The sequence below is a fragment of the Dromiciops gliroides genome, chromosome 2 (assembly GCF_019393635.1).
Source record: "Dromiciops gliroides isolate mDroGli1 chromosome 2, mDroGli1.pri, whole genome shotgun sequence".
Classification (NCBI taxonomy): Eukaryota; Metazoa; Chordata; class Mammalia; order Microbiotheria; family Microbiotheriidae; genus Dromiciops; species Dromiciops gliroides.
In genome coordinates, this window is record NC_057862.1 from 126547795 (window position 1) to 126574870 (window position 27076).

A 27076-nucleotide genomic window follows, 5' to 3' on the forward strand; every position below is an offset into this window, starting at 1 on the left:
CCTAACTGCAAAGCTTTTATGGAGATACAAAAATGCTTAGTGGCAGGGAGATTGTTATCTTAAAGAAACCATGCTAAAGTAAGAAGAGAACTAGGTTCTAATACTCGTTTTGCTACTGAATTAGAAGGCTAGGCTAGTCCCTTCAACTCTCTGGAACTGCTTCCCCTCCCCCCCCTTATAAAATAAGGGAGTCATTGGAATTGGGGAATCTCTCAAGTCCTTTTGAGCACTAGAATCTGTCTTGTGTTATCTACTACTCTTTTAAACATTTTAGGATTTTCTCAGCAACTTCAAGGAGAAAGGCACAATGATGAGAAGATACTCAAAAGGTAATTGTTAACTGACTGGAAAGTGACTGATCTTTCTTCACATCGTGACCCCTTTGAAAGGCATTTTCTAGTTATGTATTTGGGTCATTTGGCTATTGGACTGAACAAGTCCTATTCTCAGCTCTACTAACCATCTCCCTGTGAAGATCTAGCCTCCTCTTTAGGCCTTAGCTTCTTTAACTGCAAACTATAGATAAGTATGTAGACAACATTGGATAATTCTGATTATCTAGACTCTTTTCTTCCTGTTTCACCTGGTTTTCTGCTTTTCTAGGTGGCAGAATAGATAAAGTGCTGGGCCAGGAGTTAGGAAGACACAGACACTAATTGTATGACCCCAGGCAAGTCACTTAACCTGTTTGTCTCAAGTTTTCTCATTTGTAAAACAAGGATAATAGCACCCACCTCCCAAGGGTTTTATGAAGATCGACTGAGATAATAATTGTGCTTAGCACAATGCCTGGCACATAGTAAGCACTACATAAATGTTAGTTATCATCACCACTGTTGTCATGTGGTCAGGGAATAGGAATGAGAAGGAAATTTCAATTATTTACTTTTGCTCTTTGTGAACAAAAGACAGGCTATTCTTGAGTATTGTATCTTTTCCTAATAGCTACTAAAAACAGGGCAGATTTGATTGCTACATTTCCACAAGTTTAAGAGTTTGAACCATTCAGCAGAGACAATGCAGGCATATTTAAGTTAGTTTTTGCCTTTTGACCACAGTTTCATATGATTGGGTGGCCCATTTATCCTGGAGGTCATTTCTCTTCCCAGGCAAGCTCTTCCCAGGCAATAATTAAGCTGATTAAAAAAAAAAAATTTTTTTGCAGGGCAATGAGGGTTGTGACTTGCCCAGGGTCACACAGCTAGTAAGTGACAAGTGTCTGAGGCCGGATTTGAACTCAGGTCCTCCTGAATCCAGGGCCAGTGCTTTATCCACTGTGCCACCTAGCTGCCCCCTAAGCTGACTTTTGTAAATAAATTTCCAAACTTGATTTTTGGGAGGAAAGGAAAAGGTAAAGGAACAGGAAAGGAAAAGGAAAAGGAAAAGGAACGGAACGGAACGGAACGGAAAGGAAAGGAAAGGAAAGGAGACAGAAAATGAAGCAGAAATTCCTATGGTAAGGTACTTTTCTCCACTGGTTTTTATCTATTGATTACAAGAGGAAATTATAAGTAAATTAAATTACTCTATTTTTGACTTTCAATATTTTGAAAACACTAAATTACTGGCATTGGCACTATTTCTTCAGGGGCCAAGAATAAAAAGAAAAAATAAATCACATTAAACAAGGCAGTTTTCAAAGTCCTTGTGACTTCCTGAGGGATCACATTTCATAGGTGTAAATACTCAATTGAAACATTAAATACACTGCAATGCTTACAAACTGCAGGAAATCTTCAAATGTCATTTTTAACCTGAGTCACCAATCTCATCACAATCCTTGTGCCTCAAATTCATACATGAGCCCATTTTTCAAAAAGAGCTTTCAGATTATATCTTTGAATTTTTTTTTTCCCATCCACATCCTTATGTAACTATAATGTTCTGATGCTTGATTTAGGTCATCAGGAAACCTAAGCAGAATACAAGTGAGTATCAGATTCACTTACTTTGCTCTTCTTACTGCTGGACATTTTATTCTTGATATAGCTGAAGGTGCGACTGACTTTTGTTCCACTTTTCCCTTCAAAATCTTTCTTGGAGGGGCTTTGTGGAGCAAAGTTAAAGGCCTGTTCAGTTACACTAAAAGAAAAAAAAAGTACATTTTAAAAAGGGAAATAATAGGTGATATAAACCTTTTCTCATCTAAATTTCTTTCCATATGATCCTATTGTCACTTATTATTTTAACCACAAATGGTTCATATTTTTAAATTAAAGAAAAAGAAACAGAATTGGGTAGTAGAGAAGAGTTAGGGATATTTGCATAAAACGATTAAGAATTAAGATGGAACATATCCTACAGTGCCCTCTGCTGCTAAGAAATGAATTCCTATTTTCTTATGAGCAATTAATATTTTAGTACTAAATTCCAACGTAGTACAATAGAATAACTATTGCATTTATGTGGCACAGGTATTTTTTTGGGGGGGGAGCGGCTCTTTTCAATCTTTCAATCTTAAGTCCACAGTCAAAAAAATAAAACCATTTATAAAGCAAAACAGTGTTATTAAATATCCTGGATTTTGATTTTTCTTTGAGCTGATACTAATTAGGTATTGATTCTAAGTCTTAACTTTCAGGCAAGTAAATGGTAGTTTATTTTTATAGCTTATCCATAAGTATGATTACATATAAAATACTGGCAAGTCTGGCTTGCTCTATTGAGTGTGCTAAAAGGAATTAATTTTAGTCAACTATCAGCCCGAAGTGAATCCAGAATCTGTAGTAAATGAATTAAGCTTTGATGATAAAGGCTGAACTAACTGTAAGACCGATTGTACAGTAAGCTTCCTGAGGGAAGGAACTGAAATCTGTATCACTGCTTTGTTTACAATGGGTGGCGGTGGTGGTGAGTGTCAAATATGGCTGTTGACTGAAATTACATGTGATTATGCAGGATTTTTTTCCCCCCTCAAAGTGAGACAACATAATGAGCCAGATTTGAAGAAGGAAATAAGGAATGAAAAGGCAGTTATTCATGTGATGAAATTTTTATCTTTGGCACTATCACATCAGATCCATGTCTACCAATAAATGGACTTTTTTACATCCCAAGGAAATTCACTTTGCTTATTTCTCAGTAGAGAACATGGAAAAAAAAATCAGCCAAAGGAACAGCCATTCTGTTTTTAAGGGGGAAAAATATAAAAACATTTCCCCAAGATGTCCCAGGACTCAAAAAAAAAAAAAAAGGAGAAGATCAAATGGAAACACAAAGATTTTTGTGTAACAGCAGTAAGCCATTATGGAAACCTCTGTAAAAAGGATATTTCTGTAAAACAGAGTAATGAAATTATTCCTAATTCTGTTGCATTCAAATTATTAATATCAATCATTTGAAAATAAGGATTAAAAAGCAAGCAGAAAGAACAGATATTTTGTGTCTACTGAGTAGTATACAGTGATGTGTCATGTTTTCTGATATAGGAAAACATAGCTATTAGATGTGAGAAATATACACCTTACAAAGTGGTGGGATCAGATGTATTTACATATAATAATTATAGAACAAAATTTGGTCAGACAATTCTCTATATGAGCATCTTCACAGAACCTCATAAAAACAAAAAAAATAAAATTTTGAAGACACAGGTTCAAATGCCTCAGAGTAAAGCAGCTTTAAAATTAAAAAAATATATATATATATTTAAGAAAGGAAAAGGGGGAAATGTTGATGAAATTCAAGAAATTCTTCTACTGTGAATTAGCCATGTACCTAATTAGACAGCTGCTCTGAGCTGCCAGTTCTTCACTGTGCCCCAAACTAGCTTAATATCATCAGAATTTCTTTCTTTGTTTTTTTTTTTCTTTTGCAGGGCAATGAGGATTAAGTGACTTGCCCAGGGTCACACAGCTAGTTAAGTGTCAAGTGTCTGACATTTGAACTTAGGTCCTCCTGAATCCAAGGCCAGAGCTTTATCTACTGCACCACCTAGCTGCCCCCTATCATCAGAATTTCTAAAGTCATTTCAGGAAAAGAGGTAACAAATAGAAATATATAATACCTTTCAGTCAAATTAGCACTGGTACTGTGGAAGGACCGTGAATCTGAAAAAGACACAGGAAAGAAGTCAGAATACAAGATTTCCCACAGTTAATATAACAAAGACAGAGCCAAGGCAGATCTAAGAATTAGTATGTTGAAACTCAGCGCCTGATGCCTTCTTGTTTGAAACATGCAAGGGGAAGGAATTAACCAAAAGAATTCAAGATGATGGCAATGATGAAGCAATGATGAAGAGTGACTGCTGCACACTGTCACCTGTGACAAATGAGTGGCATGAGGAAAAAAAAAAACTAATCAGAATGTTGTGATAACTTTATAATACAGATGTTAAAAACTCTTCAGAAGACATGAAAACTGTACCTTTTATTTTCTGTAACAAGAAGGATTTACTTGTCTGTTTTTATTGATATTCAGTTTCTTAGATAGCCACACACTACCAATATTACAATTTAATGTAAATAGGAATTAAAGAAACATTTCCTAGTAATATCCATTTGCTTCTGTTCTGTTAATTCTGCTTTGGTAAGCTCTTATGTTGAAAATAACAGTTTCTAAGCCTGGCAAGTACCTGAGAATTTTAGAAAACCTGGGATAGAAAAAGGATTGGACTATAAGCCAGGTGACCTGGTAGTTTTAGCCTAGCTCTGCCATCAATTAAGACATGTGATCATGGGAAAATCACAACCACTGAGCCTCAGTTTTCTCATCTATAAAATAATAATCCTTCTACCTCTAAGATGAGTGAACAAATTATTTTTCTCTTCTCTAAAAATGAATCAGGCTAGAAATCAAAGCAGGGTCCTGGAACCTCCCAAACTAAACCAAATAGTAACAAAAAAATCAGAGTAATTAAAATAAAGAGAAACATTATTCCTTTTTCAGGGATGACATGGCAGAAAGGCCACAATCACACAATGCAAAGTATAATTTCAATGTTTAAATATCTGGTTGTAATAATACTTTTTGCATACAACACATTTAACTAGACATAATATGCTCAGCCTACTTGTTGCAATAACATAGGGAAATGCACCTCTCAATCAGATTTCAGGTAACATCTTGCCAACCGAATTTTATCTCACTGTGGATGGAATTTAAACTTTTCAAAGATTACTTGGGGAAAATCACCACTCGAGTTTTATTAGTCATAGTTTTAGTGTCTAACATGCTCTAGGAACTGGATTATAAAAATAGAAATGCGTGAGGGGGAAAAACTCTGTACAAAGAACTTTTAAATTAATTTCTAGACACTCAAGAGATTTTTTGTGTTCCTTCCCCCATTTTCTCTATTAAGGACCTTCTTATTTCAATTATGCAAAATGGTGTGGGTGCAATGTGTTATACCTGGAAGAACAGTGGCTGTAGGGAGACCTGGCTCTTAGTCCCCACCCTCCAACCCCCCTTCACCACCACCTCTCTGGGCCACAGTTCCCTCAGCTATAAAATTAAGGGGGGCAGACCAGATTATATCTAAGATCCTTTCCAGTTCTACTGTCATGTTACCAGATAAGCTAAGCGAGTAGCACTGTGGACTGGTTTAGAATTTTATTTTAGAGGCATTAAGTAGCACTTAATACGCCAGTGGACCTTTTTTCTATTTCTGATAATGACATGGTTGTGTGCCATAAAAGTATAACTACTCTGGGGAAATCTTGGTTTCAAAAGATCTTGAAAATGAATGTTAACTAGATTCTCACAACTCCCATTGCATGAGACCTTTTTTTGGGGGTGGGGGTGGGGAAGAGTAGGCTTTGCCTAAAGTTATACAGTTATCAATTGTGGAAGCTAGGATTCCAAACAGGATCCAGAGAGAGGTAAACCAAAATGGTAATAGCATATATACAGCACTTTTAGCTTTACAAAGCTTTACATACATTTTCTCAATTAGGCCTCATAACAACTTTGTGAGGAAAGTACTATCGATGTTATCATCGATATTTTATAAATCAGGAAACTGAGACTTACTGGGAATATAAGTGATTTGCCCCAAATCACAGTTATTATTAACTGTGAAAGTTAGGATTCCACCTGGAATCTCTAAGGGCCCCAAGTCTAGTGATCTTTCTACTATAATAATCTTCTACCTTTAGTAGAGAAGACTTATAGAATAATCACTGTTACCACTCACTTCAATAAATTTACTTTCACTAGCACTTTTTTTTTTTTTGAAAACTCTAACCTCGGAATCATTTAACTCCTAAACTATGAGAAAGACCTCTTTTCCTGAAATGACTACTAGATAAAGAGAAACAAACTTATCTTATAAGAAAGTTCTGTTGACTGAGAAACTTGGACCAACAACTTCTAGGTTGAGAAGTCTGGATGATATTTAAATAATGCTGAAATTTAGGGTGAGGGGCAAACAGATCACTTGACTCAAGAACATCCATTGTGAGAAATTAAAAGTCTTTTATTAAAATACTTCAACTTACAAATAGGTTCTCCCAAAGAAAATTAATCTTGGTATATGCAAACAGAATTTTTGCAAAAGAGAAGATGAGGTTTTACATCTCTCTTTAACAATCTATAATGAGACTCATATGGGTAAAGGTGGATTCCTCCCAATTCACAAGTCTGCCAACAATCTGAGGCCTCGTAAAACCTATAAACTAGATACTGTCAGGTAAAGATTTACCCATTTGTAAGCTATAGCTTACCCAGAAGACTAAAAAGAAAAACAAACAAAATCAAGGTTTTGAGAGAGAGGAGAAAAAGCAGCAGGAAGAAAATAAAACGTACACCTAGAAATTCAGTGGTTTGATCCCAAAGCTAAGGTACTTTTCTTGAAATGGTCTCATGATGGAAAGGGGGAAAAAAAAGCCTATATTCTCACTATGGAAAAAAAAACCATGATAAATGGAAGGTGAACACTTTATAATTGTATATGTTTGAATTTTTAAAAAAACACACCTTTGGGTTAGTACTTACAATTAGAAATAAAAACCAAAGGACACTTAAAGGTTACTTATTCCTCAGTGCCTGTGGAGGTATCTGGGGCTTTAGGGAGGATCTTATTTCCCAGAACCTGGATTTACACAAAAATGCCATGAAATCAATGAGCTATGGGATGAGCACAAGGACTATAATTGTTTCATCTAATTTTCAAAGTAAAGCATGAAAAAACAGGTGGCATAGGTAAGCCTCCTAGGCGACATGCAAAGGACAGGGGAAGGGCTCAGAGGCCTCCTACTGTCTGCTAAGTGATACAACATCTATAGCATTGACATAGATGGCCAGTCCTTGCAGAAGAGCTGCTGCACATTAAAGTTGCTTACTTACTATGCAACTTCTCCTCTTCATCACTGGAAGAAGAGCCAAGAGAAAAGACAGTTTTAGACTTAAGGAGAAGTGGAGAGATGCTGATGGAGAAGGAAATCCGCCTTGCTGGCTGTATCTGCTCCTCCTGGGCCTCTGAGGAGTGGGTTAACAGAAGATATTAGAGCATGCATAAAAACATGCAAGCAAAGAAAGAGGTAGCTAAAATGCACATCAAAAAAAAAGTGCACAAAGTCTGAAGTCCAGGTAATTTCAAGAATGGCAGTGGAGGGCAAAGAGTGTGTGTGTGTGTGTGTGTGTGTGTGTGTGTGTGTGTGTGTGTCTTTTTTTTTTTTTTCCTGAAACCCAAGAGCGGCCAACCCTTTCTTAGGTAACAAGATGAAGGGATGGACTCATATTTGCCTGAGTTTTTTTTTAAACAGGCACACAGGAGTTCATAACCTGGGGGTTCATGAACTTGTTTTTAAAAAATATTTTAATAATTATATTTCAAAACAATTGGTTTTCTTTGTAATCTTATAATTTTATGCAGTTAAAATATTATTCTGTGATGGAGGCCATAGCCTTCACTAGACTGTCAAAACAAATTAATCTCTATTTCATGATACTAAAAGGTTAGGAAGCTCTGAATTCCAGGTTTCATTACACAAGGGGACATTTCTCCATTCTTCCATTTAAAATTCTGCTCAGCAGGGTGTTCTATTATCTACTAGGTATTTCCAGGAGAGGGGGGAGAAAGTACAGTCTCAAGGCAGAGTGATTTCTAAGGCTCTTTCAGGCCAGTGAAGTTAGAAAACGTGACTGAAAATGCAAATCACATATGGGTTATATTAGAATTAAAAAGGAAATCTCATTTCATGGAACACTAAGCAGGTAAGACCAGTGAGCTCATTTGTAGGCACATGGAGAGGTTAAAAATATATTTTAAATAGTGTTAATTTGAAAGAGGTTTGATACACGGTGCTCTCTAAATTGGACTTACCTTTTCTCTTTGGAAACTGTTTATAAAGTCTATATGCATTCTACATGCTTTCCAACAAATGTATAACACAAATGTATGTAGTTAGTCATAAAGATATATTTTATATATGCATGAGTCCACATAAAATATATACATATACATATAAACTATAGTTCAATATATTCACATGTATGTACATAAAGAGATACAATTTTATATATGTATGTACATGTATAAATGTATACATACCTGCATACATACATAGACACACATATATAAAATCTTGCCTTAAGAGTTTTCCAGAGTGAACACATTTGGTTTTCATTGCTTCTATCCAGTTATCAATATCTTTATCTTCCAATTCTTTGTGTAACTAGGCTAAAATGAAATGATCTGATTTTAGTGTTTATCTATGTATATATGTATATATGTACACACACACACACATATATATATTATATGCATTTATGGATATAAAAGCAGAACAAAAAGAGTCGCTTCATGGGCAGAACTCTTCTACAGTAAGTATCCAGCAGGTGGCGTCATTCCAATCGTTACAAATTTCTTGTAAGATCTGATGTCTTTTGGGGGGGGGGCAATGGGGGTTAAGTGACTTGCCCAGGGTCACACAGCTAATAAGTGTCAAGTGTCTGAGGCCGGATTTGAACTCATGTCCTCCTGAATCCAGGGCCGGTGCTTTATCCACTGCGCCACCTAGCTGCCCCGCTGATGTCTTTTTAAAAGGGCTCACTCTGATTTCATATCATAAAGGCTACTGTGTGTGCGTGTGTGTGCGTGTGTGTGTCTGCCATATGGTCCATATAAATAAGATGGCTCGATTTTTGAGAGATTTAACTGAATAAGCTAGCTTTCACAGCTTAATAACTGTGGTCCACACTATAGTTAGCAGCTAATGTTCCCATCCATCAAAACTCACATGACAAACTTTATAACCTCCCACCTATAATCAACTATATGTAAACAACCCCTTAATGAGTCCTATTTGAAAACTGTGCCTCATACAAAGATAAGCCAAAGGTTATCAAAAATGCAAGATAATAAGGTAGAGAATAAATCTGCTTAGGAAACAAATTGGAAAGATCTGTAGCATCAGTAGTAATAATACTAATCATTAGCACTTATAGAGACCTCTAAAGTGACTGACTTGTTAGCTTACTTGATGAAGATTATAAAGAGAGCTGACATTCACACAGGGTGTACCAAAATCCTTAAGACTTTTAGGACAACCTGTGGAATGTTTTAAGGTTTGACAGGTGCTTTGTTTTCTCATTATAGATCCTCACGACTCTATGACAATCTCTCACAATAATCCATTTGACGGGTAAAGAAACTGAGGGTAAGAGGTGAAGCAACCGGTAAAAGGTAGTCTGATGTAAGAGTTGAACCTGAGACCTGAACTTTATACACTGCTTTACTGCCTCATCTGAATGGATAGCAAACTATGATGGATAATGTTCTCTTTTGGGGGCAGCTAGGTGGCGCAGTGGATAAAGCACTGGCCTCAGGAGGACCTGAGTTCAAATCCAGCCTCAGACACTTGACACTGGCTGTGTGACCCTGGGCAAGTCACTTAACCCTCATTGCCCCACAAAACAAAAAACAAAAAACCCCCGATAATGTTCTCTTTTTAATGCTAGTTATGTGTGTGTAAGATCACAGATCAAGAGCTGGAAGAGAACTCAGAGTTCACCCTCTTCTTTTTGCAGATGAGGAAACTGGGGCCCAAGGAGCTTATATAACTTTCCCAAGGTCACACAGGCTCTAAGTGTCAGAGGCAGGATTTGAACCCAGGTTGTCTGAATCAAAGCCAGGGCTCTCACTCCAAAGTCAGGGCCATACAAAAAAAATTACCAGAGTATCTACTGCTTAGGAATGCAGATGCTGTGCTCAAGGCCTACACAATGGGAGTTTTATTATCACAGGCACCACTTGAAAAAACCCAGAGGGAGGGCATGGGGCAATGACAAACACCACAGTTAAATTCTTACTTCTGACAGGTCCAAATTCTGTTACCTTGGGCCACCAAGTCATTGAACTTCTTCATTATTTACTAATCTACACTCACTATGGACATCCCCTTAGTGCCCTGGAAACATCTTCATCCTGGAAGACTGCCTCATCCCTAGAATTCAGACCTCTTAAGTATCTTAAAACCCTGTGGCCCCTCCCTCTGACAGAATGGCTTCTCCTAGAAATTCAATGTAAACAGAGTGCCCAGGCCAGTCATCTCATTGTTTTTCTCCAAGCTAACCTCACTCTGGACTTCTATATCATGACCAGAAACATGCTAGAAGACCTCCCCGCCCCCACCCCATATTCCCACAGTATTCCCTGCCCCCTCCACCCTTGTATTCCCAGGGCTTAAATGTCTGGCACATAGTAAGTGTTTAATAAGCCCTTGTTGACTAACTTCTCAGTCTCAGTTTCCTTATCTGAAAAATAGGGATAATAGTACTTGCAAGACTTACCACCCACCCCGGGTTGGGAGGAAAGCACTTTCCAAATCTTAAAGTGCTACATAAATGCGAGTCGTTATTTTATTACCCTTAACATGCCCAAGGTGAAGCATAATGATAATAGCTAACATTTATATAGCGCAGAAAGGTTTATAAGGCATTTTACATGTATTACTATCTCATTTGGCATCTGCCTGTTCAGGAATTTCTTTGAATGCTGAGAAACAAAAGCACTGTCTGATGAAAGAAAAAGAAACGCTGAGCACATTTCCTGAAACTGTTTCTAGGTGGAAGTTCTCCAGGACGTTATCCTCCACAATTTAGGCAGCTTGAGTTCTAGTATGATTTCCCAGGAAATTTGTCTTCGGATAAACAAAATGTAATCATCCCGCTCTCTGCAGAGCAGATTTAAGGCCTGATTATGAGCCATCGCTCTTTCCCCGACCTTTTATGGCTCCTCGGTAATCAGGCTGGTTTTTTTTCATGGCAAATTGTATAGAAATATTTTAGTCACCCCATTTGCACTGTATTTTCCTCTACATCAGGACCTTTTTGAAACAGATCCTGGGCTTGAAATAATGCTATGAGTCTGTGCTTTCCAATCTGGCTAACTCCCTAAGAAGACATTCCAGACAATAGCCCAGCTGAGACACACTAATTTTCAGAAGGGCTCAAGTGTTAACAGCTCTCATAGAGCAGGGTGTGCATCAGCCATTTTCTTCAGAAGGAAGTAGACATGGTAAGGATACCAAATCAGAAATCACTGATACAAGGGTAATTTTAGAAAGAATTCTGTTCTAAACAATAGTGCTTATAATGAGACACAGTCATTGGGAAAATGCCTCTGGCTAACATTCCTATTTCTTTATAATCGTTTAATGTGTGGTCAGAGAAAAATGAATCATATAGGCATTGCAGCAATTAGGAAAATTATTTCTCGCTGGGAATCACAAGCCCAAATCTTTCATATTGAATTTACTTACAATAATCCATTCATCATAACACTTGAAGTATCATTAACACTTAGCCTTCTCAAGAACCCAACTTGCCCTTAGGCTTTAAAGGCAATTAACACATTTTAATTACAAGAAGCTAGGTGGTACAGTGAATAGAATGCCAGGCCTCAAGAAGATCTGAGTTCAAAACTGGTCTTAGACACTTAATACCTGTGTGACCCTGGATGAGTCACTTAACCCTATTTGCCTTAGTTTCCTCATCTGAATATGAGCTGGAGAAGGAAATGGCAAATCACTTCAGTATCTTTGCCAAGAAAACCTCAAATGGGATTACTGACAGTCAGACATGACTGAAACAACTGAAAAGCAACAAAAATATGTAAAAAATAACCCCCTAAAATATTGTCATATGCAGAGAGATAGAGTGTTTTAAGTGTTTTGGAAATGTGAGCTTCATGAGCCAGTGGCAAATTAAAATACAAACAAAAAAACCCTCCAGTTCTTTGGTCTTCCATTCTGATGCCTAAGGCACATTATTCTGTAATTTGACTTTTGTTGTTTTACTTTAAGTTAAGTTAAAGTCAAAATTCTAATCATCACCACAAGGGCTTATTGTGATCAGTTAGGAAAACAAGCATAACAAGTAACTCTGTGTGTGTGTGTGTGTGTGTGTGTGTGTGTGTGTGTAAGTAAGTACAAGGGGCTGCAGATTGGAGGGTAGGAGTTGAAAGATGGAGGAAGAGTATAGGAAGGTTTAATTACAGTAGAAAGTACAGGAATAATAATAAAAAAGAAAAAGGCTAGTCAACCTTTCTAGTCATTCAAACTCGGATAAAAGTAGGTAGTGTGGGCTGTATGGCGGGAAACAACTTCGGATAAAATGATTAAAATCTTACTTGAAGCTCAGCTATGGATGGCAGTCTGCTACTCTTTCAATTCCCCCGGTGAGCTTGAGCAGAAATTTTCCCAGCAACAGGAAGAAAAGCTATACGTTGCCAGGAATTGTGGCACTCTGAGTGAGTCTGTTTTCTGGGAGTTAACTGTGTTATTTATAGTGTTTGGTTAGCAACTGAAGACCTGGCCAAAAAATTGTTTTGCTTTTTTGGAAGAAAAATAATGAAGTGCTTCAGCTCTGAAGGGAAGAGAGCGTCACATAATATAGGATAAAAGATCTTCTCCTTACTGGACGTGTCCCAGTGTTGTTTCTGTTGCTAAGGGGCCCTTATCCATTAAGACCACATGCTTATTAGTCACAGTGACAGCAAAGTGCTAAAAAATCTGACTTTTAGGGTTCTGACAATAAGGTTCTCTCTGTCTGTTAAGCTCTATTCAATTCCACCAAATCTGCTGTAAAAGTATTAATTTATAACATTAGCTATGTAAATATCAAAATAAAGACCCCCAAGAAATGGTCCTTCTAATATAACTTGTAACATTATGTCTGTACCCCTGAGTGGAAATTTTTCTGGTTTCTTGGATCTGCCATGAGAAAAGGGGCTAGGGATTAGGAGCTCCTGGAAGAATAAGTACCCACTCACTACCAATGCAAGCCAGTACTCTCTGTGACTTAGAATCTGGGAGAGATGCCATGAGCACCAAGAACTGAAATGACTTTTCCTAAATCACACAACCAATATGTGTCATAGGCAGGGCTTGACAGTTCTCTATCTGCTTATCTTCAAAAAAGTGGGGTAAAAACTCAGTGGGGCTCCTCAAAGCTCAGGCTGTCTTTTAGGTGATCTTAATACAATTGCATTGCTGCTTCAATCCTGAAAACTACATAGATCTATATGCAGAATTATTTTTATAATAATCATCTTCAAATACAACAATACAAAGCTATCTTAACTGAGAAAAAACAATCTTAAGTTTAATTACCAGGATTGGCTGCATGAAAACTAGAGGCAAGGTTAAATATCAGGTTTGGGTGGGAACTGGGTAGGTATATATCTATAAAGCAAGTGACACAAAGGTCAGCTCTGTTTAAAGATGGAGTATCAGGCAGAGAAAAAAGAAAAACAAGGTTTCAGAAGGTGATACTATTATACTTTAAAAAAGAAAACAGAAAGTGGTTGAAAACCTGTATACTTACTGTCCAGTCCAGGATGGCTAATTGTCATTAATGAGATGGATTTTGTCAGTGGAGAAGAAATGGCCGATGTACAATAATTAAACCCCTGTTTGGTTCTCTGGCGTGGCTGTAAAGGTGAACACAACAGTATGTTCTGAGTACCAGTGCTGTTACTTCACTTAACAATTTATGGTTCAAACACATGGTTGGGGAATGAAGCTACTAAAAATCACTGTGGTCAGATGATACTATAAGCTGGAAAATTAAAATGTTTGGAAGGAGATGTTCTTAAAAATGAATTTTTATTTATGCAAAGGGAAAAAACTAAAATGGCATATTTAGGAATGTCCACTTTCTTTTCTCTCTTTGTTATTTGCTTCATCCTATGATAGCCTATACATTCCATAAGTAATTATTTATTTCTTAGACAGAAGTTTTCTTAGGACAAATCCTCTTAGGGGAAATCTTATTTCTCTGCTACCCTCCTTTTCCTTTCCAATACCTAATTCAGAGTCTTGAAGCAGTAAACTGCAGGGTAGGAGTCAATGAATAATGAATGGCCAAGAAAAAAAATAATTTTTTTTGCATGTGTGTACATATGCATGTATACACACACAGACGTGTATATATATATATATATATATATATACGCTTTGATAGGCTAAAAAGTAAAATTAACAAGCATTTAGTAAGCACTTACAACATATTAGGAACTATGCCAAGTGCTGGGGACACACAAAGATGGCAAAAACAGTCCCTGCCCTCAAGGAAGTAACAATCAAATGGGGTGGTGGTGGTAAGATAACAAACATCTGTGTACAAAGAAGATATATACAGGATAAAATGGAGGTAATCTCAGAGGGAAAGTATTCAAATTAAGGAGGACCAGGAAAGGCTTCTTGTGTAAAGTAGGATTTTATCTGAGATTTGGAAAAGTCTTAGAAACAGTCATATGTTCTTAAGATATCATTTATTTGGAATAAGTTAAAAGCAAACAGCATCTTCATTTCATAGAAATTAAAAGTGAGGCATGGCACAGAAGTTTTAAATGGTTTTGCTAATATCACAAAGAAAGCTGAATCCAGAAATAAAATCTGAATCTCTTAACTCCATCTGAAAACTGTTGTCCCATCATGATTCTGTGGTTGAGTCTTCAATTTTCTGGTAGAATCAATGCATGTTAGAATCGGAAGGTACCTCTGAAGTTGTCTAGTCCAAACTCTCATGCCTAATGTAGGATTTTATTGTTTGACACTCCTGACAAATGGTCATTCAGCCTCTGCTTGTACACTTCCAGTAACGGAGAACTCACTGCTTTTTAATATAGTCCACTCTATTGTTGAATGTTTCTAATTAAGGTAAGGTTCTTAGTCATACTGAGCCAAAATTTGTTTCTATTCAACTTCCTCCCATTAGCAATCTACTCAATGTGACAGAAATAAACAGAAACACATTCCTTTAATTTCTCCTAAAAACAGAATATCTCTCACTCCACTTATGTCATGAAACCTAGGACAAACTCAAACTATAGTTTAAATAATGCTCTGGGGGCAGCTAGGTGGCGCAGTGGATAGAGCACTGGCCCTGGAGTCAGGAGGACCTGAATTCAAATCTGGCCTCAGACACTTGACACACACACACACACACACACACACACACACACACACACACTAGCTGTGTGACCCTGGGCAAGTCACTTAACCCCCATTGCCTCACCAAAAAAAATTTAAATAAATAAATAATGCTCCGAAATTTGAGCAGTGATTTTGATGAAAAGTGAAACAAAGATGCTATCAATACTGAACTTTTCTTAGTAGTGACTCAATCAAATGCACAAGGAAAGGGTTTAATAAGTAGTATAAGCACCCTTTGATAGACAAAAAAAGGTTGTCTCCATTTTCCGATAGAGTACTAGAGAAGGTCAAGTAAGACAAGATCAGTAATTCAATGTAATTTCAATTTTTTAAAGTAGGAGACCTAGTCAGAAAGGGTTATACTTTAAGGATAATAGATATATCTAAGGCTAATATAATTCTTATTGAAAAGACACAGTCATTCAATCAAATTCATGGAAATATCTTAGAAAAAGGATTGTAAATAATATTTAGGAAATTAATTTACCAACCCAATTAATTCTGTTTCTTATTATCACTAGGTCAAATAAATACAATAAACTGTTCCAAATGAATGAATATACCTAGAACATAGCTTTACAAATACAGCTTAAAAGAAAAGGCAGAATTCTTAAAATTATTTTAAACCTACAGATTGATTTTCTTTCTTTCTTTTTTTTTTTTTTAGTGAGGCAATTGGGGTCAAGTGACTTGCCCAGGGTCACACAGCTAGCAAGTGCTAAGTGTCTGAGGCCAGATTTGAACTCAGGCACTCCTGACTTCAGGGTTGGTGCTCCATCCACTGCACCACCTAGCTGCCCCCTACAGATTGATTTTCAACAAATACACTCCAATTTCTCTAAGGCTCTGCACAACTGCATATTCTTATTCTTATTCTGTAAATGGAGGACCACAAGCATTTTATCAAACTTTTGATACTGAGCCTTTAAAAAGCTAAAAAAACAACAACAACAACAACCAACCCATATACACACAAAGAATCAAAAGTGTCATACACAAAAATTCAGGTTGAAAGAGCAAGGACAGGTATTATGATAGCCTATCTGGCTCCTGATCTTACTTCTCAAGTGAAACTTTTCTCTGCAAATTTACCCATAACTAATAATATTGAATCTTATGATATTTCCCCAATCCTCATTCTTCTTGATCTTCCTACAGCTTTTGGTACCATTAATCCCCTTCTCCTTTCTCTTCTCTGGGGTTTCGTGACACTATTCTCTCCAGTTCTGGTACAAGTCTCATCACTCTAACAAAGGCTCTGTCCCCAATCTTTTTCTCTCCCTCTATACTCTCGTGGTGACCTTATCGGATCCCATGGGTTTAATTATCGTCTCTATGAAGATAACTCTCCTGAGCTCATCTCACATTACCAACTGCCCACTGAACTGTTTCAAATTCAACATGTCTAAAATTGAACTCATCATCTTTACACTCTTTCAGTTTCCCCTATTTCTGCTGAAGGTACCAATATCCTTCTAATTTCTCAAATGCATAATCTTGGCATTATTATGGACTCCTCACTTAACTCAGCGTGACTAAAACAGAAATCATTTCACCCCCACCCCCATCTCTTCCAAATTTCCTTATATCTGTTGGGGAAACCATTCTTAATCTCCTTCCCATCGTTAAGGCAACCTTACAGTTTTCCTTGACTCTTAGCTCTCCCTTACCCCACACCCACATATGCAATCACCTTGCCATATCAACTTCTAGAGTATCTCTTGCTTCTGTCCTTTTCTCACTGCTCAAAATATTATTACCTTAAATCAAGCCCTCATCATCTTTTGCTTCAATTATTGAAATGGACTCCTAACTGTTTTTTCTAGCTCATCTCCCTCTATTCCAGTTCACTCTCCTACACAGCTGCCTAAGTGATTTTCCTAAATCATGGGTCTTCCCAAGGCACCCTCTTACTCAAAGTACAGTGTCTTCGTACTGAGAATAAGATTAATATAAATTCTTCTGGTTGGCTTTTTAAAGCCTTCATTAGCTGGCTTTAAACTACCTTCTAGACTCCTAACTCATTACTTCCTTTCTCACCCTCTATATTCAAGCCAAATTACCCTCCTTCCTGTTCCTCACAGATGACACTACAACCTCTATCTCTGTCTCTTTATACATGCTAACTGCTATGGCTGGGATGAACTTTCTTCTTACCTCTACCTTGTGAAATTTCTTTCTCCCTTCAACTCAGTTCAAGAACCACCTTCTAGGTGGTCTTTCCCAATTCCTGTTGGTGCCCTTCCAATTTATTTGCATATACTGTTTAATCTGATATAAGTTCCTTGACAGAAGAGTCTATTTCCTTTTTGGTCTCTGTTTCTTTACCACCTGGTACCTAGTAGGTGCTAAATAAATCCTTGTACCGGAATGTTTTATTTAAATAATTAATGTTTTATTGGTAGATGAGTGCCATAAACAGTCCCCATAATTCTTTTTAAATTTTTTTGTGTGGCTTTTTTTATCTTTTTTGGGGGGGGCGGGACAATGAGGGTTAAGTGACTTGCCCAGGGTCATACAGCTAGTACGTGTCAAGTGTTTGAAACTGGATTTGAACTCAGGTACTCCTGAATCCAGGGCCAGCACTAGTCCCTATAATTCTTAAGCTAAAACTAAAACTGTAGTTTTTTAAGCTGTGGAGAATATAGGGATATAACTACAACCCAAGAAGCTCAAGACCATGGACTTTTAAAAAATAAATGTTAAATACTGTCTTTACATGTAGCTGGGAAAAATATATATTATTAAAAACAAAAAAAAACATGGACTTGAAACTCCCAAGTCAGAAGCAAGTCAATAAGCATTTATTGAGCATTTACTATATAAGGGGGCAATAATAATATGCAAAAAGTTATGTACGAATAAGATTCATATAAGATGAAATGGAGGTAATCTCAAAGGGAAGGCACCAGCATTCAGCAGAAAAAGGAAAAGTTTCTTGAAGAAAGTGAAATTTTAGCTGAGACTTGAAAGAAGCCAGAACATGGAGATGAGGATGGAGAGACATTAGGCCCAGAGAAAAGCCAGTGAAAAAGTAAAGTCAGGAGATGAAAGCACAAAGAAAGGCTTTGAACAAATGACTTAATGTTGTAGTAACTGTATTTTTTACCTGTTACTTGTGAGCAAAGTAATTATAGGATGATGAGAAACTAATAACAGTTTCTAAAGCACTTTAAGGCAAAAGAAATGAGCCTCTGAGGTGTGAATTACTACTGTATGTGGTGGTAAGGGAAGGCCTCCCAGAGCAAGGAGAAATAGCCTTAAAATTATAGCCACTTTCCTAATTAAAGGAGGTCTTGAAAGGCTACTTAACTATATGTAAATTACAGCCTAGAGTTACTATAATCAGTAAGTTTTAATGTAGTGGGCGCTATCATGTAGAACAGAATAAAACTTCTTATCCTTGGGCAGCAAGTATCCTGTCTGTTTTGATCCCCACTATCAAGTCAGCTTTGGAATAATGAAACACATGTTCCTAAATTATCTTTGAAGAACTAGTAACAGTCGTACCTTATGGTCAAAGATGCTGTGCTCTCTCTGGTCTGACTCCAGGTCCTCTTCAGTGAGTGACACCAAAGAGTCACCACGTTCCTCACCACTGAAGGGACTTCGACTCAGCTCTTTTGAGCTTGAAGAATTTGCATCCAGAGTTGAGGATGGCTTGCTGCTGTCCCCAGCTCCTCCAGATAGGCCTTCTAAACTGAAACTGAATGAGGGTCACAACAGTTAATCTCTGAACCTCAAAAAAAAAAAAAAAAGACACTTCAGATGAATGAACCATTTCAGGTAACCACTGCCAATTACCCTATCGTTCTTTTGATGTTTGTTGGTATGCTATGCATGTAGCTGGAATGCAGAGAATATCCCTCCAAACAACTGGAGGGGTACACAATACTTCTCCATTCAAGGCTCCTAATTTTAAAAATTTCTTTTCTAATCCATCCAAATCTATAAATAAAACACTTGAGAAGGGATGGTTGAATGAAGAAAGCCCAATTTACTAAAATTTTATTCTGCCAATAGAATTTATCTTTTGGCTTATAAAGTAAGCATTGTAAAAAGTTCTGTGTGATTCAATGTATACCCTTTGCTTAGATCTACTGCCCTAGTAGTGGACACCTGTATCTGTAACCCTCAGTGGCCAAACTTGGCAACTTGGTTCCATGCTCTAATTGTATTATTTATAATCTAGAAATAATTTACTAATTTTTCAGATACAACTCATCATTGAGGGGTTACAATCTATATCAATGAAGGGCATAAACACTAATAAATAAAATAAATGAATTGCAGACTGGCTGGAAATCAATATAGATGATTTAGTTTAGCTGACAAGTACTTGAACATAATGCATTTTTGTGTTTCCTTATCAAACGAAGACAGTATATTGCTGAAGAATTAAAAAAAAAAAATCACACAGACCTGGCCAGCCAACACCAATGCTGTAGGCTTCCAAGGAACTGTTAGTTGCAGACAGACACATACCACCTTGAAAGCAAAAGCTGCTAATCACCTTTGATAAAAAGTTATCACACTGGGACTTCAATTTTACATTTTACCATTGGCAAAGGAGAAGAAAGATATACTTAGGAGTTTTGATAGTCTAAATCGGAGTCAGGAGCCAAATATTTTATTTTGGGGAGTTCAGGACAATTTTTGGATTGAGAAAGTGCCTCAATTAGCTTATTCTAAACTACTTGACAATGGGGAGAAAAATAAATTTTTCTCCTGGGGACTGATTAAACCAGGAAAACAATAGAAATCTGCAAAGACTACAATGGAAACTTCATTAAGATAAATCAATGTGTCTAATTTTGTGGTTAGTAACTGACCCAAAAGTTCTAGGTTAGAACTCACTGTATCTAGGTTTGACTTTGTCCAGAAAATATTAAGGTACTTCTACTCAGGAATCACTATACTTAAACTGTGTGTGTGTATTTACTAGCTGAAGAGTGTTTTTTTTTTTTTAAAAAACCATTTATCTTGTTACCCAGTCTATACTATCTAGGGCAGGAACCAATTAATTTTCTGAAATACCAAAGTAACCACTCAGCAATATTCTGAGCAATTTAAATGGGCTGAGGATAAAAGTGGAGAAACAAAATTCTGGTTCAAAAAGCACTGGGTGGGAATTTTAAAATCTTAGGAATCTGTGGTCACCAGAAGGCTTCATTCTGAAATTATTTTGACAAATAGTTGGCTACTTATGAGGGAGAGAAATAGGTCAATGGACCAGAGGTAAGATTATGTGAAATTAAATGCCCATAAAAGAAATCAATGAATTTGGGAACAAAAGAGAAACACATTTCATTTCATTTCCTTTCTTGGCTCCTCTCATTATTAATCTTTCAAACTCCTAAGGATTTTGGTGTTAGAATAAAGAGAAGGACAAAGAAGAAAAGCAGTCTACCATAGCCACACAGATATATTTTACTTAGGTAACACCAATTCTAAAGCCACTAAGGACACACAGATTGCATTCGACCAATGCTTAACTCCAGAGCCTCACACCTACAACTAAATCAGCGATGCCAGGAATAGAGGAATATACCCCCAAATAAATGCGAGTGTTCATAGAAAAAGCAGGCCTGCTTATACACATTCCAGCCACTGCAGAACTCTAAGCCAAAAGCCAAGACTTTGCCACACTTCACAGTGCCCCCAATTGGCTGCTGGACATGTAATGATACCATACCTTCTACAATTAAAGTCAGCACTCAGGGCAGCAGAGTATTGTACGCCAGAGGGACACCAGCTCATACTAGGGATATCAAAGGCAGAAAAAGAGGAGTGGGGAAAGACCAAGGGTATACAGACATTACTACATCGCAAAAGAAAGGAGAACAGAGACAGCCTAACATTTCATTTCCCAAAAAAGTTTGGGAAAATGACATTATTTTAAAGATTTAGAAATGGGATAGACTAAGAGACTTTGAGACTTAGTTTCTTTACTGATTGCCCAAAGAGACAGTGTTGACAACAATTGTGTAAGCACCTACAAAGAAGCATATCAACCTGAACTATGGGGGTGAGATTTCAGTTGCAAATACATCATTTATAGCTAAGAAGCAGCCCAATGACACAAAGCCTAAGATTAGCACTTTGTAAGCTGCATCTCATGAGGCAGTCATCTTGTTTTATAGGGTTTTATTAAACTAAGAAAGAATTTTTATTACTGAGTAATAACTGACCCTGGCCAGCCTTTTCTTAAAAAGAAAAAGAAGCAGCCTGTGTTTGAAATGTTTCCTGCTATAGAAGGCTCAAATGTGCTTCTATGTCCTCCATGCAACTTTCCCCTAAAAATGTTATTTTTTTTTTCAAAAAGGTAAAAGAGAGTTTGATAACTTGGTAAGTTCCCATCCTCCCCGAAAAATCCAGGACAGAAACATGGTGGTCAGAATTCAGAGCAAATATAGTAACAAGTATCAATGACCAACTCAATAAATGAGTATTCAGTGAGAGGGCAATTCATAGTCTACCTGTCAAGTTTCTTTTTTTTATAGCAAACCTCAACATTTTTTTTACCTTGATGTTTCTAGGAGTAATTCAGGAAGCTGTTATTTTCAAAAAATAAACTGCTGCTGCCTGAGCTTTCAAAGGTCCTCTGAATGACATTCCTGTTTTGAAAGGCAGATGGGTATGGACAGCTCCTGAGTAACTGTTCTTAAAGTTCATTTAAAGCGAGAACAGAGAAGTGAATACAACATATTTATCCCAGATTTCTCACCTGAATCTTAAAAAGGCAGGTGAGAAAGCTGGAATATACTAGGAACTACTGAATAAGGTTCTGAGCAAAAAATGAATGATAATGAATTTGTCTTGGGGACTAGTATGGAAGACAGGACGGGAGCAGAGTCAGAAAGGAGTACTGAGATGAAGAAAAGAGTAATCACTTCTCTCACAACTCTGTAAAATCATTAAACTGAAATAAAATCCTTTTAATCAGATTAAAATTGTAATAAAAAAGCTTGAAGCTACAAAGCTCTCAATTCTATTAAAAAGGGATTAAAGAAAAACAATCTAGACATAGGCTAAGTTAGATCAAGGTTGGACTGCAGATATATGCTATAGAAGTATAAACAGGATTTAATTTTTCCTCTATGTACATAATAACCCAATCTTGAACATTACAAAGTGTATTTTTATCATCAAAGCATATTATCCCAGGGATGGCTTATTCTTTTCAGGTACACCTCACTTAATGGTAACACTATGCAAGGGCTTAAGATATATGGGTTTCAGGAAACCCTGGCTGTCTTAAACCTTAAAAAGTATATGATGCATGTGTTAACATGTCACATGTTACAAACTGAACTTGTACACAATGATCTCATCTGTCTATTTATTATATACCAAATTCTTCCTCTTTCATCTCTACTTATGATAGCTGGAGTTGCCACATCTGCAAAGAGACTACATTCAGGGACCTGTCTCTTATGTTACAGTCAAATTCTTAATTCACACTTAATGAATGAATATTTATAGAAAGCTTCCCTGACTTATGAGTCAGAAAGGACTAAAAGCATTTGAAATAGCAGAAAGGTCTATCAAAAAACAAACAAAAAACACATGTCCCATGGAAAAAAAAGGTCAAAGAAGAAGGTGTACGCTTACTAGCTCTAAGATAAAACTACAAGAGACGTTATAACCCACAGACAGCCCAGTAGGAAAACTTAAGCTTTAGAGTTGGAAACAAACCTTGTACATAAAACCTGTAAAGATACTTTCATTTGAAAAGCATGGGAAAACAGGAGCGTCAGTCTCTAAAGATGATTTGAGCTGAGTTTTAGAGCATTCCCTTTAAAATGTCGGCAAACAAGCTTCTATACTAAGATCAATATAACTGCCCCTTTTAGGGAGCTTAACGTTTACCAAACATTAGTGGGAGATTCAAGGAATTAAAATGTGTAGAGGAAATGTTTTTGCATCTCCCCTTTAATTTTGCAAAGGCAAATAAAGATCACCGCCAACAAAACCCAAAGCAAACCAAACCAAAACATACTCCTCTATTCCTAAAGCTGGAAATGTGAGGAGGCTGTAACAACAGAAGGACTTGACAGTCTGTTTATTTTGCTTTCTTACTGTTGGGCCCTGGGATTACATAAAGAAGGGAGGTGAGGAGGAAAGGACAGAAGAAGAAAAATGGACACGAAAAGCCACAATGAAATAAAAACTCATCACTGTTAGGCCTGGTGATTTCCTGGCAAGGGAATTAAATGGAAAACTGGCCTAATGGGCTAAGAGGAACAAATGCAAGGTTGCCTATTCTCACAGGGTACTAGTTTAACTCCAATTTTACTTCAAGCTTGGAATATCCTTTGGATTCAACAAGGGAAGCAAGGAAACTAATAAAGTTATTTTCTATACTAATAAAAAACTCATAGCAAGAGATACATTTTTCATTTGGAAAAATGACAAAATTAGAATGAAAAAGACTTTCTTTTTGCATTTAAAAAGTTATTTCACACTGAATGACCATCAACAGTTAGATAGGAAAAGTTTTCTGTTCTTGAAAGAGACAACTTGGGGCAGCTAGGTGGCGCAGTGGATAAAGCGCTGGCCTTGGATTCAGGAGGACCTGAGTTCAAATCCAGCCTCAGACACTTAACACTTACTAGCTGTGTGACCCTGGGCAAGTCACTTAACCCCAATTGCCTCACTAAAAAAAAAAAAAAAAGAGACAACTTGACATTGTACAGATATCCTCTAAACATGGATTAAGTAGAACGAGAAGCTTATTAGTACACACTCAAATGCAAATGGTTAGTTAGTTAAGTTATCGGACTCTGTACCTTCTCCTATGAATGGGAGGCCTTCTTACAACATCCCCAAGAATTCGCATTGAACTGAAAATGAATCATGTACAGAAGTCAGAGATTGAAGTATGACCAAATGAATACAAATGCATGAAACACACACACAACACAAACTAGGAAGGGAAACAACTCCAAAAGAGAAGTAGTATATGAAATCTCAAAGGAAAAGAACAAGGGAAAAATAATCAAACCCAAAAGGCCTAACTTTTTTCTTGAGAACTATTTTACTCTCTCCTTCTTAGGATGTACACTCCAATACTCCAGTATATTAAGTTGATAACAATTAATGAAGCATATTAAAATCCAAGAGTTTATGGTAAGAATGAAAAAATGCATTCCACCGAGCTTTCAATTTTTTAAAAAGGGCTTAAAAATTCAGCCTATAGCATGTACATATAGATTTGTACCAATTTGGCAACCAAGCTCATCATCTACTGATAGTCAGGACCTAATTCCTCTGTTGGAGGCTGTTTTCTTTCTAAATGAACACATAATTCAATCATTTAAAAATAGCCAATTTTCTTACAAATTCACAATTCAGCTTCTACCAAACCAAGTGATGGAGAAGTTTTAAAAAGTACCATCTGTTTAGCAATAGCCATGCCTCCCTTATTTTGAAAATATATTGTTCTTAGAAATCTTTCTTTAACAGGTTCAGCACCTTTTTAAAAAACCCTCTCAGTAAATGAGCTAAGGACTTTTCCTTAGTCACTCATAAATTATTTATTGAATATGTGTGATCATACATACACACATATATGTATAGATATGTATGTATGTATGTATGTATATGCAAACACACAATATTAGGGAATAAGAAATTCCTACAGAACTATGCATTACCAAAAGCTAGTAAGGGCACTAACATTCAGGGATCTGAGATTCATTTGGTTGTTGAGGGATAGATATACTGTTGGTATGGTGTACTTAAAAACCACTAAATGAATTATTTTCTGTAAATATTTCCCTCTCATCAGAACTGAACAGAGCAAAATATAAAAGTAACCATTAATCATATGTAAACATGGAAAAATACTTTATATATTAAAAATAATATAGAACTATAACACTAAAATTATAGTAAAAATACTTCATGTTGCTACAATGTAAGAGGAACATAAATGCTTTGGAGAAGAGCAAATAAAATGGTTGCAAGAACTGAAGGGGTGCCATATGCCCCCTTCCCTCAATAAGATAAAATTTTCAATCTTCAAAAGTGAAGAATGGGAGTGGGAAGGAGAGGGAATAATTGTGATGAAAGTTCAGAATAGGAGATCATGGCTTTGTTCAATTCCTGGAGTAATGCAACAAACAATGGATTCCCCACCAAAGCTTAAGTGAGGTTAGGGCATTCTGAGGAAAAATTAAAGGAGATATTACTTCATACAATTCATAAAAGATATCAACTCCAAGAGCTGATACTGGCTAAAATAATTAATAATTCAAGAAACATTCAGATATGCATATGAATAATAGATTCAGAAAAGTTTTTCTAAGTTTGTAGATAATTCATTCATATTAAAATATCAAGGCAAGCAATGGATATAAAAGGTAAAAGTTCAAGTATGCTTAAGTTAATATTATAGAAGAAAACTATATCCTGCTCCCAACAGAATGACCTCTGAGAACAGAAAAAACACTGAACTTGATAATTTCTTACATTAGAATCACAAAGTCATAGAACTTGAGACTTGAAAAAAAGGTTGTTTATCAACATGCATACATACCTACATACATACACATACATACATGTTTTGGGGGGATTTCCCCCAAAAAAATTTAGGATCGAGCTCAAATGAACAGAAACATTACTTATCATGTGAAACATTTAAGGCCTGCTTAATGTAAAATAATAAAATGGCAGCACCACATGGCAGAGGAGAGAAGAGAGTCCTAATCAAGAGGTCTTGCTTCCTCTACTGACTACTGCTGTGTGGTCTTGACAGTCACTTCACCTGTAAGGGCATTAATAATCTTATTTGTAGGATAGGAATAATAACGGATTGGATTAAATGATCATTAAAGTCCTCTCCAACTCTTCTGTGTGAAAGCCCTCTTGTATCTCTCTCATATAAATGTTGAAAGGGGTCAAAGGATGATGTTAAGTGGGAACAACTTGAAAACAACCAAGTCCCATAAATGTAAGCCCTTGATGTTACATGAATAGATTGGACACATGAACCAAAAGTTCTTGGAGATGTGAATCTTGAGTTTAAACTGAAATACTTCACTGTAATTCAGCAATTCAGGAAACAAGAACTCCTTCAGAGCTGGTACAGTAACAGTAACAGTATGTATAGGAGCAGGCGTTTCCAAGATATCAAAGAAGCAAAGGATCATAGATTTAGAGTTGGAATAGACCTGAAAGACCCTTTAGTCAAACCTGCACATTTTATGAAAGAAAAGGCAAAGTGACTCGGAGTACAGAGGCAGTGAGTGTCAGGGGCATGATTTATTTTAACCACTCTAAACACCGTCAGTTATGACACCCACTTCCATTGGTGAGAAGGGATATAGAGGACATAGTAATTCAACATGTATCAAAGTCCACCAGAATTATTTTAAAAATCTATCAAAAGTCATTAGGCAAGATGGAACAGATAAGTCAAATCTGACGTCTAACCTCCATACCAGAAAACAGTAGGCAGGACCTAATTTATGGAAGTCTCCCTATATTATAACTTAATGATAAGTATTAATCAGCTAACACTAAATGCATTTATGTGGGGGGTGACTGGTAGCAACACTAACAAACGAGCCTTTACAAAAACTTTATATAAGAAACAGATGGTCATAACTTCCATCAGGCACTCTGAAAAGTCTGTATTGTATTGGTGCTGTAAGCATGTTTAGTTTTTTTTTTTTTTGGTGTGCTTT

At 36.6% G+C, this 27076-nt stretch overlaps 1 protein-coding gene across 2 annotated transcripts in view; it reads right to left on the reverse strand.

Annotated features, from left to right (window-relative positions):
- Positions 1 to 27076, reverse strand: part of AKAP13 (A-kinase anchoring protein 13) — a 393887-nt gene that overhangs the window by 57920 nt on the left and 308891 nt on the right. The window contains exons 12-18 of one of the 2 annotated variants that reach the window (XM_043982253.1): positions 24176 to 24229; positions 21079 to 21144; positions 18894 to 19089; positions 13771 to 13876; positions 7288 to 7419; positions 4007 to 4049; positions 1950 to 2082 (exon numbers count right to left, since the gene is read on the reverse strand). In XM_043982253.1, the coding sequence (XP_043838188.1) occupies positions 1950 to 2082; positions 4007 to 4049; positions 7288 to 7419; positions 13771 to 13876; positions 18894 to 19089; positions 21079 to 21144; positions 24176 to 24229 (730 nt within the window). The remainder of the gene's footprint in view (positions 1 to 1949; positions 2083 to 4006; positions 4050 to 7287; positions 7420 to 13770; positions 13877 to 18893; positions 19090 to 21078; positions 21145 to 24175; positions 24230 to 27076) is intronic. The other variant, XM_043982254.1, reaches the window with a different exon arrangement.